The 15,976-nt window shown below is 41.5% G+C and overlaps 2 protein-coding genes across 8 annotated transcripts in view; one reads left to right on the top strand and one right to left on the bottom strand.

The window, feature by feature from the left end:
• Nucleotides 1-456: 456 nt before the first annotated feature.
• Nucleotides 457-9,989, bottom strand: AKAP4 (A-kinase anchoring protein 4). 2 transcript variants are annotated; one of them, XM_004376828.2, is made up of 6 exons: nucleotides 9,840-9,989; nucleotides 7,843-7,938; nucleotides 6,722-6,772; nucleotides 6,136-6,237; nucleotides 2,104-4,242; nucleotides 457-808 (listed from the first exon to the last, which is right to left on the bottom strand). In XM_004376828.2, exons 2-6 carry the CDS (start codon nucleotides 7,936-7,938, stop codon nucleotides 653-655), a joined length of 2,544 nt encoding a protein of 847 aa, XP_004376885.1. In that variant the 5' UTR covers nucleotides 9,840-9,989; the 3' UTR covers nucleotides 457-652. The 2 variants fall into 2 exon arrangements, with proteins under 2 accessions (XP_004376885.1, XP_023587622.1); XM_023731854.1 differs by lacking the exon at nucleotides 457-808 and adding an exon at nucleotides 881-1,502.
• Nucleotides 9,990-15,263: 5,274 nt separating this feature from the next.
• Nucleotides 15,264-15,976, top strand: part of CCNB3 (cyclin B3) — a 165,821-nt gene continuing 165,108 nt past the window's right edge. For 5 of the 6 annotated variants that reach the window (XM_023731851.1, XM_023731850.1, XM_023731853.1 and 2 more), the window contains exon 1: nucleotides 15,264-15,401. The gene's annotated coding sequence lies outside the window, so the exon portion shown is untranslated. Of the gene's footprint in view, nucleotides 15,402-15,452; nucleotides 15,669-15,976 lie in introns of those variants that run through there. The other variant, XM_023731849.1, reaches the window with a different exon arrangement.

Here is a 15,976-nt window from a genome sequence, read left to right as displayed (position 1 = left end):
GGATCAGATCCCATCGTAGTTGTGGGTAGTATTTAGCCATGTGCAGTGAACACTGCGGATGTGTGTGGCAAGTGGGGGGGCAATGTTCGTGGGTAATATACTTTCTTCAACTTGTTTTTGCTCTAAGGTAGCCCATCTGCATACTCTTCTAGCAAAGATTAAGAAAGCTGCATCCTTGGGATTAGAAAGGGCATTATCAAGTTAGGTGTGCAATGTTGGGAGAAACAGGGAGGTTACAGGAGCAAAACACTAAATAGTCTGTGAATTGAGATTATCTGGACAAGCCAGATTACCTAAGGATTTGGACATGGGGTTACATCCATGTGTCTTTGGTGCTCAGGAAATAACTCAGGGTGAGATCTGGACACAAGTCCAATACTATATCACCAGTCTTGGCAATCGAACCCATCCCCCTCCCATGCCTCAGATATATCTAATCAAGAAAACAATCACATATTTTTTTGGAGTTTTTTTATTCATGTTCTTGCCCAGCTTTTCAAACACCCGGTATTTGCACAGTGCAGCCACTCAGATGCATTTGGAAATACAATCGTGTAGCGTGCAGTTCACTGGCCTGATGGTGGGGTGCTCTGGCTGGGAGGGAATGCTGCTGGCGGGAGTACAATGGGAAGGAGTTGAAGGAGTTGTTAGCTCACAGGTTAGTGAGCAGCCAGTCTAGCAGTTGTTTTCTAGCCATGTTTCCCACGGCTTCGTCCAGTTGTCGTTCCTTGGCAAACTTCATGACCTCTTGAAGAAGATCTCCTACACTGTACCCCTTCTCTGCTGCCTTAGCAGAAACTTCAGGAAGCTGTGGAGAGAGCAAGGCTAACTTGTGCCACCTGATGGTTTTGGAGGAGGGACCCATCTGGACCCACCCCCCCAACCCCAATGATTCTACATTAGAATCAAGAGTGTCACAGAGCCAGGACTGGAGGCTGTTGACATGGCTTTCCTTTGTCCTTGACCCTCCCCAATGACATAGATCAAAATGCCAAGGGTACTTTCTTTTTGAGCCTCAAAAACAAACTCTGAAATCAATTGTGTTCGCTAAATATTTCTCATCAGGGACTTCAGCTAGTCTGTGCTGATTGTTAGGTAAAGGTTTGGGGTGGCCATTTCCCCACCTCCTTAAAATATCAGTATTTGATTTCTCTGGAATCCATCTAATGCAGCAAATGCCGCCGTGGGATATTTGTGTGTGTGTGTGTGTGAGAGAGAGAGAACTTGCATATCTTGCCATGTGTATGAATGCTGGCCCCTATGGGATATGGAGAGCAGGGCCCAAACTAGCGTGAGGCAAGTGAGGCACCTAGGGCATAACATTTAAGAAGGCATCACTCTTACTTGCCTCTAGGTGCCCCACTTGCCTCATCCTAGTCCCTGCCCTGCTGAGGAGACTGTGCTGTCTGTGAGAATGATGAATAGAAGTTCTCTGGAGACAGCCGGAGCAGTGGGCACTGAGGTTCCCAGTTAAGGTACTTTGGGAGCTTTGATCTACACATCTGAAAGAAAGAGGGAGGGAAGGAAGAAGAAAGAGCAAAACGGAGAAGATTAAGACAACTTTTAGGGTCTAGTACGCGGCTTATTTTCTGCAAGTCTCCTGCTCTACTGGAAAACTGAAAATAGAAAGGAAGCAGCAATTACCTTTTACTAGTTGTGACATGAGCTTCTTTGTGGTTAGTGTGAGTTTGAGGGAGGAACACAGGGAAAATAAGACACTAAGTTTAAGCTGTTTCTGGCAGGCCAGAGAAAAAATGGTCCATGAAACTTTTATCACCACAGGGAGAAGGAAGGAGCTTCTTTTTTCTCTAGTCCTTTGGGGGCCTTAAACCTCAAAACTTAAGACTTGAAAATGATCCCCCCATATTTTACCAAATAGTTTGTTGAAAGGGTCACTAATAAAATGAGCATATCTCACTCTCCTCAGCATAGGCCTGAGGTGTGCACAGCCCCACTTAGCTTGTGGTTCACCACTTTTGTGTGTATGATATCAACAGACTTGAAAAAAATTGGACCAATTTTGTGCTCTGAGTACAGGCCACCCACCCCTCCCTCTCCCCCACCCATTCCAACCTTCTTTCTGTGTCTTGTTGCATTGCTTACCTTCTCCAGTTGTCCATCATCATCTCCCATGAAGTAGAGCATGGGCACGTTAAACTGGGAGGCTGCAATCCACTGCAGGACAGCCTGGAGCTGCTTCTGCAAGCTACTTGTAGAGCACTGATTATTGACAATGACTTCAGGCCCAGGCGTGTCTTGATAGTTCTGTGACACCACAGCATCATGACCACATCTGGAGCTACCAGCCTGGTAATTGGGGTTATTTGCCAAGGCTGCCTGTTCTTCTAACTCAGCAAGGGCTGCCCCATTGTTGCTATACTTAGCCATGATAAGGCACAGCTTCATCACAGATTCTACCAGTTGATCTATAAATTGCCGGTTCATTTGCTTCATCCCACTGATAAAGTCAAGTTCTTGATTTTCCTGGCATTGTTCTTCCCCTCTGTCAGGCTTCTTGGACATGGAAGCAGCTTTAGATGTCCTGGACTCAGAACGCTTGTTCTCACCTTCAGATAGATCATCACAGTTGAAGGGGCTTTCACTCAGCAGCTTCTGAATCAGCATTAGAACGATGTTTGACATATCCAGCTTCTGAGAGTCCAGCTGTTGATTCTCCTTTAGAGAGGTGGATGGTCCAGGAACTCCACGAGATTCTAGATGTTTCATTGAAAGTGCTTTGGCACTTTGGCCACTTCCACACTTCTCATACTGGGCACTTTGAGCCATATAGCCCATGGTAGAACCGGGAGAGTCATCTTCAAATGAATCTTTGCCCTTGGCCTGCTGGGTCAGATGGTACTGGATCAGCATAAGGGCAGAGACAATCAGGTCCTTTGCCAGTGAATCTGTGGAAAGGCTGAGTTTTTCTTTTTTTTCCTCTTTATTGGAGCATAATTTGCTAGCCACCTTGCCTTGGTTTCCTTGCTTTTGGTTCCACATGGTCAGGCTCTCCTTGAGGATATGTTCACTGACTTTTTCAGCACTGGTCAACGACTTGCATTGTTCTGGTTTCATTTTGCCTTTATCTTTCCCCTTCATTTCAGCTTTCATGGCTGAGAATTCAAGACTCTGGTTCTTGCATTTGGGATCATGGGACCCAGCTTTCAAAGATGCATATGACAGACTCTGAGACCTAGTCTCCTTCTTCTCACCAAGAAGGGCACTTACCAGGCGCTTCAGCATGGCCTCCATGATGTCTGCAGCATTTTGTTTCCCCTGGTTGAACAGATTCCTCTTAACAGCTGAGACAAAGTCTGAGTCAGTCATCAGGACCCCAGTAATATTATGCAGGTTCTTCATGCAGGAATCAATCAAATCAGACACAATTTCCTTGGTGTGCTTCAACAATACCCTCTTCAGGACCACGCAGGCTGGAATTGGTTTCCCAGAGCTGTGCACTTTCAAGGTCTTCATAACAGAGACCATCATGTCAGAGGCCACCTGGTTCGCATAAACCATGAGCCCTTTGCTGATAGAATCTGCAAATTCTTTGCTATCTCTGTGGCACATCTGTTTGTCTCCACCCTTGTTCTTGTTGGACAATTCACTATACAGAAAGGTTTTCCGGCCACCTTCCCTGCCCTCTTCCCCAGTGCCCCGCATTTCTGCAGAGGTCACTTCCACAGCATCATGGGCCATTTCAGAAGCGATCTTGCTCACAGCACTGCGGGGGCTGTTCTTCCCTTTGTCACCAGTTTGGGGATAGATTGAATGATGAAGGCATTTGCTTCCTCCTTCCAACTTCTCCTTGATTTCCTTACGGGCCATCTGGATTACTAGAGAAGATAGTCGGTTGACATAGAAGGAAAGGTCATCCATAGAACATTCTCCGTCAGGGGATATAACTGCCCTCTGAGTGCTGGGAGATTTGGCTGGAGGAGTTGAAGGGCTCTGGTTATTGTTGGTGTTTTTGGCTGCTGCCATTTCTAGACGTAGGCTTTGAGGTCTGTTGCCCACACAATCCATGTTCAGTTGGTCAGCGTAGACACTGTAGCAGTTCCCATAGGGTAATTTGTGATATTTGCCCTCTGTGTCTCCTACTTTATGCTTACAACTAGAGGCTGAGGGGCTCAGTGCATGCTGGAAACCCAAGGCATACTTCTGGAGATCATTGAGAAGCCAATTGAGGACACTTATGGGATCAGAGGGAGCTTGTTTGAAAAGGCACACAGATCCCTCCGTCTAAAAAAAAAAGAACACCTATCCATAAGAGTTTGGGGAGGTTGCTTCTTTCCCTTATTTTATTTAGAAGATAAATCTAAAATGCACAGATTAGTGATTTGCCCCTTTAGAATTTGTATGGGAACATAGCATACTTACAATTATATCCATTAATGCACATTCAAGCAGAACTGGCAGCAACACAAGCTATCATTCTCAGAGTATATATATTGGTACACTTTATAGACAAGTGCTATCATTGTCAATTCATGTATGTGTGCTCATCTTAATATGTGTCAAAAATCTGTGAAAATATCTTTTGTTTGTGTATGTCAGTGCATGTAGGAGTGCATCTATGTGGATGTGAATGTGTACATAAATGCATGTTGCTTCCTGAGAATTGATGCATGCGTATGAACCAAATTGTGTGTATAATGATGTAGGTATCTCAATATATCAATTTATTTGTGAGAATGTGTCAGTCTGTATTGTTAATGTGTGTGAAAATGTGCCAGTGTGTGTATATGTGCATATGCATATGTCAGTGCACGTGTGACTATGTGTAAGCATGTGTAATAATGTGTTGACATGGCTACTCATTGTATATGTCTACTGTATAGGCCTATATGTGCATGTTATTGTGTATATGTGTACATGTATGTGAATGTCACAATAAGGGCATGTATGTCATAACATGAGCATGTCTCTGATTATGTAAATGAGTATGTCAATTTGAGTACATATATATACATATATGGAAACCTTGGTGGCGTAGTGGTTAAGAGTTTGGCTGCTAACCAAAAGGTCGGCAGTTCGAATCCACGAGACACTGCTTGGAAACCCTGTGGGGCAGTTCTACTCTGTCCTATGGAGTCGCTATGAGTTGGAATCGACTCAATGGCAATGGGTTTGGTTTTGGGTTTTTTTATATATACATATATAAATCAATTAGCATGTATCATGCAGCTATGAATGCATTTATATATGTTAAAGCATACATTCACATATTAACACACACATTCTTTACTATATTAATGAATATGTGTGTTAAAATATGAATATGTGTACATAGGTGATTCTATAATGACTGTGTATGTCAATAAACTGGGTACCAGTTTATGTTATGTTTATATGTTATGCCAATACTTAAGAATGTGTGTGTCAGTGTTGCATATATATGGCTTTATGTCAATGTGTGTGTCAATGCATACAAACAAGTGTGTTAATGAATATGTTCAACTTTTGAGTCAGAATCGTCTTGATGGCAATTAGTTTGGTTTTTATTTTTTGGTTTGAATAAATTTTATGTGTGTATGTCACATGATTGTGTATGACCATGTATGTCTTTACATATGCATGTATATGGTAAGTGTGGATGCATGTATATTATAAGTGTGTATTACAGTACCTAGGGATCTCTCATGGTGCAGTGGCTAAAGTGCTTGGCTGCTAACCAAATGGTTGGTGGTTCGAACCCACCAGCCGCTCCGTGGGAGAAAGATGTGGCAGTCTGCTTCCCTAAAGGTTTACAGCCTTGGAAACCCTATGGGGCAGTTCTACTCTGTCCTATAGGGTCGCTATGAATTGGAATCGACTCGACGGCAATGGGTTTGGTTTTTGGTTTATTACAATACCTGAGTATGTATGCAAGAATGGCAAGATTCTGTTTTGAGTAGGTACCTGGAAATCAGAAGAGGGCATTCTGAGCCTCTGTGATTAATCCCATTATTAGATACCTGGGCACTAAATTTATTGTTGCCTTGAATTTAGACCCGTGTTCTCTAGAATGTTATAGTATTCATATTTATGGACCTGCTTGACAATAGTCTTCTTACCATTTATGAATCAGAGTCCTCAGACTCAACATTGGGCTTTGGGAGTTAGAAGGGGTGGAATCTCAGAAGCTAAGTATACCTTAGACTGGTCTCGCTTCTCAGTATCTTTGATCACGATAATCTCTTTCTCTTCCAGATTCTCCAGGTTTAAGTCACCTTCTGAGCTGGAACCAGTAGCATCCTATGGAATTAAGGGGCAAGAGTCTTACAGACAGTTGCTTTTTGAGATTTCTCCAAGTTGCCCCACTCCCACCCCAGGCTACCACTTCTAGGCATGAATTTGATGTCTCCTAGCATCCTTCTTCTTCCTGCAGGAGAGGTAGACTTCCCCTCCTAAAGGCTTTCACAGAGCCATCAGTCTCAAGAACCATATTCCATTAATCATCAACCTTTTGGACAGGTTTTTTCTTTTACTTTTCTGGCATACTTAATTATTTCAACCCTATCAGCAACTAAAGTGGCTTCTGAAATAAGACTTGGTATCAAGTGTGGCAGTAAATTATGAACCAGGGATCCTGGGCTCATGAGAATGATGGTTTTCCACCTGAGTCCCCTCCACCTTTCCACCCTCTGCCACACCCGTACTCTTTCCTCATGCTGTTAGTGATAACCCTCTCAGCAGTCTCCCACATGTTCCAACTTCGAGGGGAGCAGAGAATACTCACCTTAGCATCTTTATCTTCCACATTCAGGGTGGACACATCGACAAAGCATATCTACATCAAATTAGGAAGAGGGTGAATTTAGAAAATCTTTAGAGAAAAGACCACAATTTTTCCTTCTGGGGGATGATAACAGCACCTACCTCATAGGATTCTTGTGAGAATTGACTGATATAATGCATGTAAAGCTTTTTAGCAGAGTGCCTGGCACATAATAAGCACTCAATAACCATTATTATTATTGTTAGGCAGACAGACTATTAGCATTATTATATTTCCTAAATGAGGATACCAACTTGCTAGAGAGAGGCCCAAAGTACAACACTCACATTTTATAGGTAGGAAAACTGAAAAGGGAAGTGGCTTGCCCAACTGACACAAACTCAAAGGTGGAGCCTGGATTAGAACTCAGTTTCCCTGGCTCCCAGTTTAGGGCATTTTTTACTAGTGTTTCCAAAATTGTGGTATTTTTACTACTGATGATACAGAAGATTTTAGGTGGTACGTAGTTATACATTTCTGTGTTTAATAGGTGCATTTTTTCTGCGCATTAGGGAAAGTATATTCTAGAAAAGAACATGGAACTTGTGATATGGATAATATTGCTTAGGGTGATGGTAATTTTTAAAATATAAGTCAATTTTGAAATGATTGAAAAAATACATATTAAGTAAATAATAGTATGGGTGGTACTTGAACATGATAAAAATTATGAAGTACTATGCAGATGACTTGAATTTTGGGAAAGAAAGCATGAAGTACTATGCCCTCCTGAGGGAGTCCACTTTAATGTAACATACTGGTAGCTAGGTGACATTATGATGTCTTAAAAGGTATTAGGTAATAGGGCTTGGTAACTAGGCAACCACCACTCCTACTTCCCCTCAGTCTCCCTCCTAGTCTTCCTTGTCTATTTCCATTACATCACTCCTCACCCTGCCCCTCCCTTGATTTATCCCTATGTGATGTGTAAGCATATTGGCCCTGGAGACCTTATAGAGCTTGGTTGCTTGGAGAAGTCACAATATCCCCCTCTGTTAGTCTATACTAGGCCCCAGGATGTCTATGGGGATCCATATGCTAATCCTTTCCACTCCTTGGTAAAACTAGTTTTTTTATCTTACCACTTTTCGGTCCTGATCTTGCTGTCCTGTTGGGCTGTAGAGATCTACCTTGCACACGCCCCTGCGGCTGTGTAACCAGTCAATATCATCAGACATCTGGAAGGAGAAAGAAAGAGATCTGAGAGGCTTATATATGGTTTTTAGTAACTTGTTCAGTTTGAGTAAGAATCTCTGAAACCTGTATCTGTATTTCATATATAGGTTTAGGCTAGGTATTGGTGGAGTGGGGGAACAACACTCTGAAATGTTTGAACTTTGGCAAGTCACGCTCAGGATCATTATCTTTTTTTATTTGTTTGTATCAAGCTTTGGAGCAGTTTACAGGATCATTATCTTTTAGTAAAATCCATGGTTTTCTTTAATTTAGACTCCCAACACCCAAAATTTGGACCCATGGGGTATCATATTGACTTGGGAGAACTTTTTTTTTCAGGAGAATGGTAGGCTGGGAAGCAAATTTTAAGAGTGGTGAGCTGATAGCTTCTGATATCAGAAAGCCATCTCCCAGCCAGCCAATGGCTATTTAGGATACAAACAGATCAAAGGGCAGTAGCCAATCAATAGTTAGCCTGCCTGTTTCCAGGGTCAGTGCTCTATTTATCCAACCATTCTTCCCCTGTCCAACCACTCAATCAGGTCTAGAGACTGTGGGAGATAAAATGTATTCATTTACTTCTTCCCAACCCTACTAAATCTTACCTGTTTCCACTTTTCTCTACCCACTCTTGGGTACCTTCAAAAATCCCCTGTAATTTAATTCTAGCTAACTCCAGTTCAACTAGTCTTTCTCATTACAGTAAAGAAGGTGAAATTAGGTAGTTATCTATAACACGTATCACTGATAGCCATTGGAAAAGACTAAGGTCAGTGCCAGTACAGTAAGTTTTTTTTTACAAAAACATAGAAGACTCCAACATCACCAAGTCTAATAGCCACAAATATAACCAAGAGACAAATGTCTAAGGGAAGATCAGAGCCTGATCCCATAGGATTAAGTTTAATTTTATTTTAGAAAGAAGTAATCTCTGTCAATTCCCTTCAACCCTTCTGCCACCTCCCACTTGAGCCTTGGGGCTAAAAGTAAAAAAACAAAATGGCGGAAGCCACAGACTGATTTTTTTTCTGTTTAACAACTCAGATTTATGCTCAGGAAGACACAATTAAAAGCTCAGTAAAGTTGTTTTGGTATCTGTGGCTTGAATTTGATTTAAAAACATTAACAAGAGAAACCTTTTTTGCCAAGTATTGGAGGGCTATCAAATTCTTCTTTCCCTGTAAGTATCCTTTCCCTCAACTTCCTTCAAAATTTACACCTTTTCCCTCCTACTCTCCAAAACAGTCTCTCTCTCTCTTTCTCCCCCTCTTCCTTCTTCCCTCCCCCTTATTCCCCTCTCCCTTTCTTCATGCCCTCTTTGTCTTCCTCCCTCTTTTCCCCCTCTCTCCTCTCACTCTCTCCCTCTCATTCCCCTTCTCTCCCCTTTTATTCTTTCCTCCCTCCTTCTCTGCCTCCCTCCCTCCCCTTCTCTCTCTCTCCATTATCCCCCTTCTCTCTTCTCTCTCTCATTCTCCCTTTTCTCCCTCTTTCCCTGCCTCCTTCCTTCCTCCCCTCTCCCTCCCTATTCTCTCTTTTCTCCCTCCTCCCTTGCCTCCCTCCCTCCCTCCCCCTTCTTTCCCTTCTCTGTCTCTCAACATTTTTATAACAGTTACCCTCTGATGGCTATCCTTTGACACAGTAATACTAAACTTCCATCCTTTACCATCTCTGCCACCCCCTCAAGATCTTTTCGGGCTCTTCCTTCAAGAATATCTGTGAATTCTTGAAAAAGTTATAGAAAAAGGCTTCCCACACCCTCAGAAGAGGGAGTTACTTTTTTTCAAAAGTTAGAGAACATTAGCCTAGAAAAAAAGGAAGACTTAGAAGTCCCTCATATAATTTGGATACAGCCTCAGTCTAAGTCCTAAAGAACTGTAAAAAATAAAATCTTTGAACTTATTACCTTGATAATGAAGTTCTTTTAGATTTGGCTGAAAATGCGCCACCCAGAAGGGAGATGTGCCCCTTTAGATGGAACTGGGCAGTGCCACGTTCTTGGGCACCTGCTGCTGGCTGCCACCCCCGTCAGCTGTTGGACGTGACTAGTTGGCCAGGCCTTTGCCTGCTGTTATCTGACCCTGAGGTATGACAACAGAGTTTGTTGTGTCACAATACCTGACTCTAGCAACCTCAGCAAGGGCGTGGCAGGTTGGCAAGCTCAGTAGCATGTTCACGTCAAAAGTCCTTCATCTGCTGAAGGAGAAACTTCCTGTTTGTTATTTCTAGGAGGTGACACATATTTCTTTCACATTTTCCACAGCTCTTAATCCCTGGAGATCTGCTTTATCTTTCCTCTTCCTGCTAGACCTCAAGAATAATCTGGTCATATTAGAATGCACAATGCCATCTAGAGCAGCTTCTCTTAACCATACTAAAGTGAAAAATTCAATAGCTATTCTGAACATCTAGGCAGTTTGGTGGGGTCTGTATTTTCCACATACAGAATTACTACCAGTCTTTGTGAACAAAACAATAATAATTTTCAAATCTTAGCTTATTTATCTTTGGGTTTCCCAGTAGAGAATCAGAGTTATGTGGCAAGAGATCCTTCGCTTTATGTAGAAACAGAAATGTTGATCAAAATAATTTCTTGCTATACTGAATAAAGTTATGAAAATAGACAGTTGGGAGCTACTTTAGTAGCTTCTGTGGCCTCATTTCACCATTAAGACACTCCCTTAACGGTAAGACAGTACACAATACTGGGGAATCCAGCACAACTTGTCCAAGGCAAGGTCATGGAAGCTCCATAGACACATCCAAACTCCTGAGGGACTGAATTACTGGGCTGAGGGCTGTGGGGACCATGGTCTCAGGGAACATCTAGCTCAATTGGCATAACATAGTTTATAAAGAAAATGTTCTATAGTCTACTTTGGTGATCAGCGTCTGGGGTCTTAAAAGCTTGTGAGCAGCCATCTAACATACTCCACTGGTCTCACCCCATTGGGAGCAAGGGAGAATGAAGAAAACCAAAGATACGAGGGAAAGATTAGTCCAAAGGACTAATGGACCACAACTACCACAGCCTCTACCAGACTGAGTCCAGAACAACTAGATGGTGCCCGGCTACCACTGACTGCTCTGACAGGGATCACAATAGAGGGTCCTGGACAGAGCTGGAGAAAAATGTAGAACAAAATTCTAACTCACAAAAAAAGACCAGACTTACTGGCCTGACAGAGACTGGAGAAACCCCAAGAGTATGGCTCCCAGACACCCTTTTAGCTCAGTAATGAAGTCACTCCTGAGGTTCACCCTTCAGCTAAAGATTAGACAGGCCCATAAAACAAAACGAGACTAAAGAGGCACACCAGCCCAGGGGCAAGGCCTAGAAGGCAGGAGGGGACAGGAAAACTGGTAATAGGAAACCCAAAGTCAAGAAGGGAGAGTGTTGACATGTCGTGGGGTTGGTAGCCAATGTCACAAAACAATACGTGTACTAATTGTTTAATGAGAAGCTGGTTGGTTCTGTAAACCTTCATCTAAAGTACAATTAAAAAAAAACAGACACTCCCTTAACTAGTCAAAAAGAAGTCAGAGGTTTTATACATCAAAGGACTTTATCAACAAAGTGAAAAGGCAACTTACAGATTGGGAGAAAATTTTCGGGAACTGTATATCAGATATGGGCCTAATATCTAAAATATACATGTATATAAAACTTCTACAATTTAACAACAAAAAGACAAACAACCCAATCAAAAAATGGGCAAAAGACTTGAACAGACATTTCACTAAAGCAGACATTCAAATGGCCAACAAGCACATGAAAAGATGCTCAACATCATTAGCTATTAGGGAGATGCAAAACAAAACCACAATGAGATATCACCTCACTCCCATTAGAATGGTAATGATTAAAGAAAAAGAAAAAGAAAAAAAACGTGTTGGCGAGGTTGTGGAGATACTGGAATCCTTATCCCTTGCTGATTGGAATGTAAAATGGTGCAGCCATTGTAGAAAACACTTTCCCGGTTCCTCAAAAAGTTCACACCATGTGACCCAGCAATCCTAATCCTAGGTATATACCCAGAAGAAGCGAAGGCAGGAACACAAAGAGAAACCTGTACACCAATGTTCGTTGTGGCACTTCTTACAATAGCCAAAAGGTGGAAACAACCAAAATATCTATCAACAGAAGAATGGATAAACAAAATGTGGTGTATACACACAATGGAATACTAAGGCATAAAGAGAAATGACACAAATGAACCTTAAAAACATCATGCTGAGCAAAATAAGTCAAGTTGTGAAAGGACAAATACTGTATGATCTCACTTATATGAAATAAGCAAATATATAGAAAGCAAAGATTATTAATGGTCACCAGGGGTGGGATGGGAGGGAAAGGGGAAGTTTTTGTTTGAGAGACATTGAGTTTGTGTTAATGGCAGCGGAATATTTTAGAAAAGGATAGTAGTAATGGTGGCACAACATGAAAAATGTAATCAATGTCATTGAATTATAAATGTGGAAGTTGTTGTGTTGGCGAATGTTTTGGTGTGTGTGTTTTCACAACAACAACAATAAAAAAGGCAAAGGATACCCCTACCTTTGTAGTATCAGAGTAGACTATTACTGAGGACCTTTGAATGATTTTTTTTTTGGCAATTTGGATGCTGTGATGACACTGCCAGTCTGATGTTGCTTCTTTCTTCAACCCTCCATACTCTCCTAAAGCCTTGACCACCAGCTGGTACCAGAACTTCTACTTCATGACATCACTGTTTCTATAGGGAACAGTGACCACACAAAGCTGGGGGCTCTGTTTTTAAAATTTTGGTTACGGGCTCTGTTATTAAAATTCTGGTTACTCTAAATGGTCCATTATGGCCAGTGCTAGATTGTTGGCTACAGTAGTTTTTAGAGAATCATCCATTACGCTTTGAGATGTTTTCAGTTTAGCCCCAGCTTTGAAATATTAGCCTACAACCAAATGACTCTTATTATGCCCAAATCTCGTCTTGTCTTCTCCTTGTCCTTTTCCCACATTTCGACTTTAACCTCGTGCATGTGAATAAATGATCTGAATAAAAAATCATTTGAGATAACCCCTAAATAATGTAGTTTCATATTCTTGGTTCTACCTCCATTTCTTCTCTTGCCTGTTACCCCTGATACTGCATGTCTTAACCCTGCTGTACACTTTTGATTCTGTTCATGGTGATTAGCTAAAATCCACAGTATGGGACCTATTTTTCCTATACCACCCTTCTGTCAGGGGAAACTTTTGATAATTAAAAAAAAGCTGGAGCGCCTGTGTCCTGTGTCTGGAACATCTCTGTGGAATAAGAAGTAAAGAAATAAAATGTTTATGTATTTACCTAGCACAGGAACATATATCCCTAAGATTAAAAAAAAAAAAAAAGGAAAAAGCTCATGTCTCCTGGCTCAGAAGGGAACAACCATGATCCAGGCCTGGAAAATGTCTTATGAAATCCCCAAATGACAAAGAGAGAACTGCTATGGATGATTAGAACCCTACCATGGCACCCCAATTCTGTCATCCTGGAGCCTAACCAGGAGCAGACAAGAGCAGCGTTTGGACAGAAAACTAACGAATAAAATGTAAGGAAAGACTCAAGGCAGGCATGATTCAGTCATAGGTTACAGTGTATCCACTGCCTCTTTGTTCTCTTGAACTGTTAAAGCTCTCAAACTGGCCTGTACTGAGTAGAAGTGGGAATTGATGGGGTTAAAGGGCTGTTCGAAAAAGAATATGCTGCATTAGTGTATGAAAAGTATGCGCTTAGGTTAGCCTTTAAGAGTCAAACATAGAGATGTTGAACACAAAAGTCTTGGCATCATTTTTTTTTTTCTATCACCTTCCGTTTTCTAAACTTGTTTATTCTACCCAAACATCTTCATCTCTTCCATAACAACTTGTGAGTAACAGTACCAATCAACCCTTTAAATATGCTCTCAGTTTGCATTTGGTTTGAAAGTGCTATTAAAATAATAAAAATGGGATTTGTGTTTGCAATGTGTTTATTATGAATAATGACAAAAAGCCTTCATTAAATCACTGTTTGCCTGTTAGTCCTACTGAATGTCTTCCAGCCTTAGATTTACCTAACTTAGTTTATTTGATGACACTGTGATCGTTTAGAAAATGGGCAGTGATGCCATCTTTTATTGTAGACCAATACGGTTGAGAATTACACTTATTTTTCTCCTGAATTCTTTTCCAGCCATGAGAATGCACAATATCATTGACAGCAGCTTCACTCAACCATACTAAAGTGAAAAATTCAATAGTTATTCTGAATGAACATCTAGGTGCTACATAATGACTTCTGCCAAGTCTTTATGTCTGTATTGTGCATAGCTGTTTGTTTCTGAGTGATTGGAAGAAGGAAGGGAGAAAATAAAAGACTTAAAAAATCTATAAATATTCTCATGTTTTTTTTTTTTTTTTATTTCAGGGGGCAGCTGTTAAAAGGAAAGTGAACTTTTAAAATTTGCTGGAGGTTCCTTTTAAGTAGGAGCTTAATTAGGCAGACAAGGTCTGTTCTAATGCATTGTTTTTTAAAATGACTTACAGCTATTTTTGAGGGGCAGGCTTTGGTTGGCAGTGGCCATGTCCGGTTAGGCTCCTCCCTCTTATAATTGTGAACTTTCCCTCCTCTGACTTCCTAGAGCATTTGCTTATTGTCTATATAATTCATCTGACATTTACTAGATCTGGCTTTGAGAGTTAACTTTTCCTATTCTTGATTCACCTACACGTTAAGCCTGAAGGGTAGATTCTCTGTCTCTTATTGTATCTGCCACAATATTGGGCACACAGCTGGACTGAATAAACAAATGATGGTTTCAGAGTTTCAGGCAGGACACCTAATTCAGAAGACACAGATTCATGGGATCTGTAATAATGACAAAAAACATGGTTAGCTATCTGAGTCGGCAGGCCTCTTCCTGGAGCAATAATTCTCACACTTTAGTTTGCATCAGAATCACCTGCAGGGCTTGTTAAAACAGATAGTTGGGCCCCATCCCAGAGGTTCTATTCTGTAGATCTGGAGTGGGGCCTGAGAATATGCCTGGTACTGTGTTTTACATGTATTATCTCATTTAATTCTCACACAATTTTATGAAAGGGGTAATATTTTAATCTTGATTTTATAAATAGGTAGCTACAGCGCCGAGAGGCCAATAGCGGCGGTAGGGCTGGATCAGGCACTAGCCACTTCCGTCATCTTAGAGTGTGTGTGTGTGTGTGTGTGTGTGCGTGCGTGCGTGCGTGCGTGCGTGCGTGCGTGCGTGTGTGTGTGTGTGTGTGCGTGCGCGCGCGCGGAGAGTTTTTTCTTCTCTTTCTTACAGGGTTAGGAGGTCCAGAAGAGAAATTCCCTGAGAAAAAAGTATAGAGGGTACCTCCTATCTTCTGGCCCCATTGGTGGTTTCGAGTCTGATTGGACCTAGTGCTGATCTGTTATCTCCCTCAGCTGGTCAGAATCGTGAGGTCAGTCAGACCGCCTCTGGCATCAGTTTTTCTGAGGCGGTTATTCCGAGGCTGTTATTTCTGAGGCGGTTATTCCGAGGCGGTTATTTCTGAGGCGGTTATTCTGAGGCGGTTAGTCGCCTCTGTCTCCGCCCCCCATCTGTGTTGTTTGTTTTATTGTTGTTGTTAGCTTGTTTTGTTTATTTGTTTTGTTTTGATTTTCACTTCCGACTGGTGGAGAGCTCCTTTCCAGTGCTTTTGTTCCATTACATCTATGGCTTGTTAAAGGTACAACATGATTTTCTACATATTAAAAGAGACTTTTGTCTTTTATATTCTGGTGTCAAGGCTGGAGATGTGGGAGGAAAAATGCCTGAGGGAACTAGGCTGTTTAATCGGGATTTTTTTTCCTGTCAGACCAACAAACTTGTCCCGAACGTCTGACAGAATAACCTTTAAAATGTACTTATATATAGTATTAATTGATGAAAAAGATTTTATCCTTTCCTCCATATAGTATGTTTATCAGTGAATGAATGTTTTAAACATTACAAATACCATAAAGAAGAGGAAGGGAATCTGGAAGCATGAAGTCT

Source organism: Trichechus manatus, unplaced genomic scaffold (assembly GCF_000243295.1).
Source record: "Trichechus manatus latirostris isolate Lorelei unplaced genomic scaffold, TriManLat1.0 scaffold00046, whole genome shotgun sequence".
Taxonomy (NCBI): Eukaryota; Metazoa; Chordata; class Mammalia; order Sirenia; family Trichechidae; genus Trichechus; species Trichechus manatus.
This window is presented reverse-complemented; position numbering and strand designations above follow the sequence as displayed.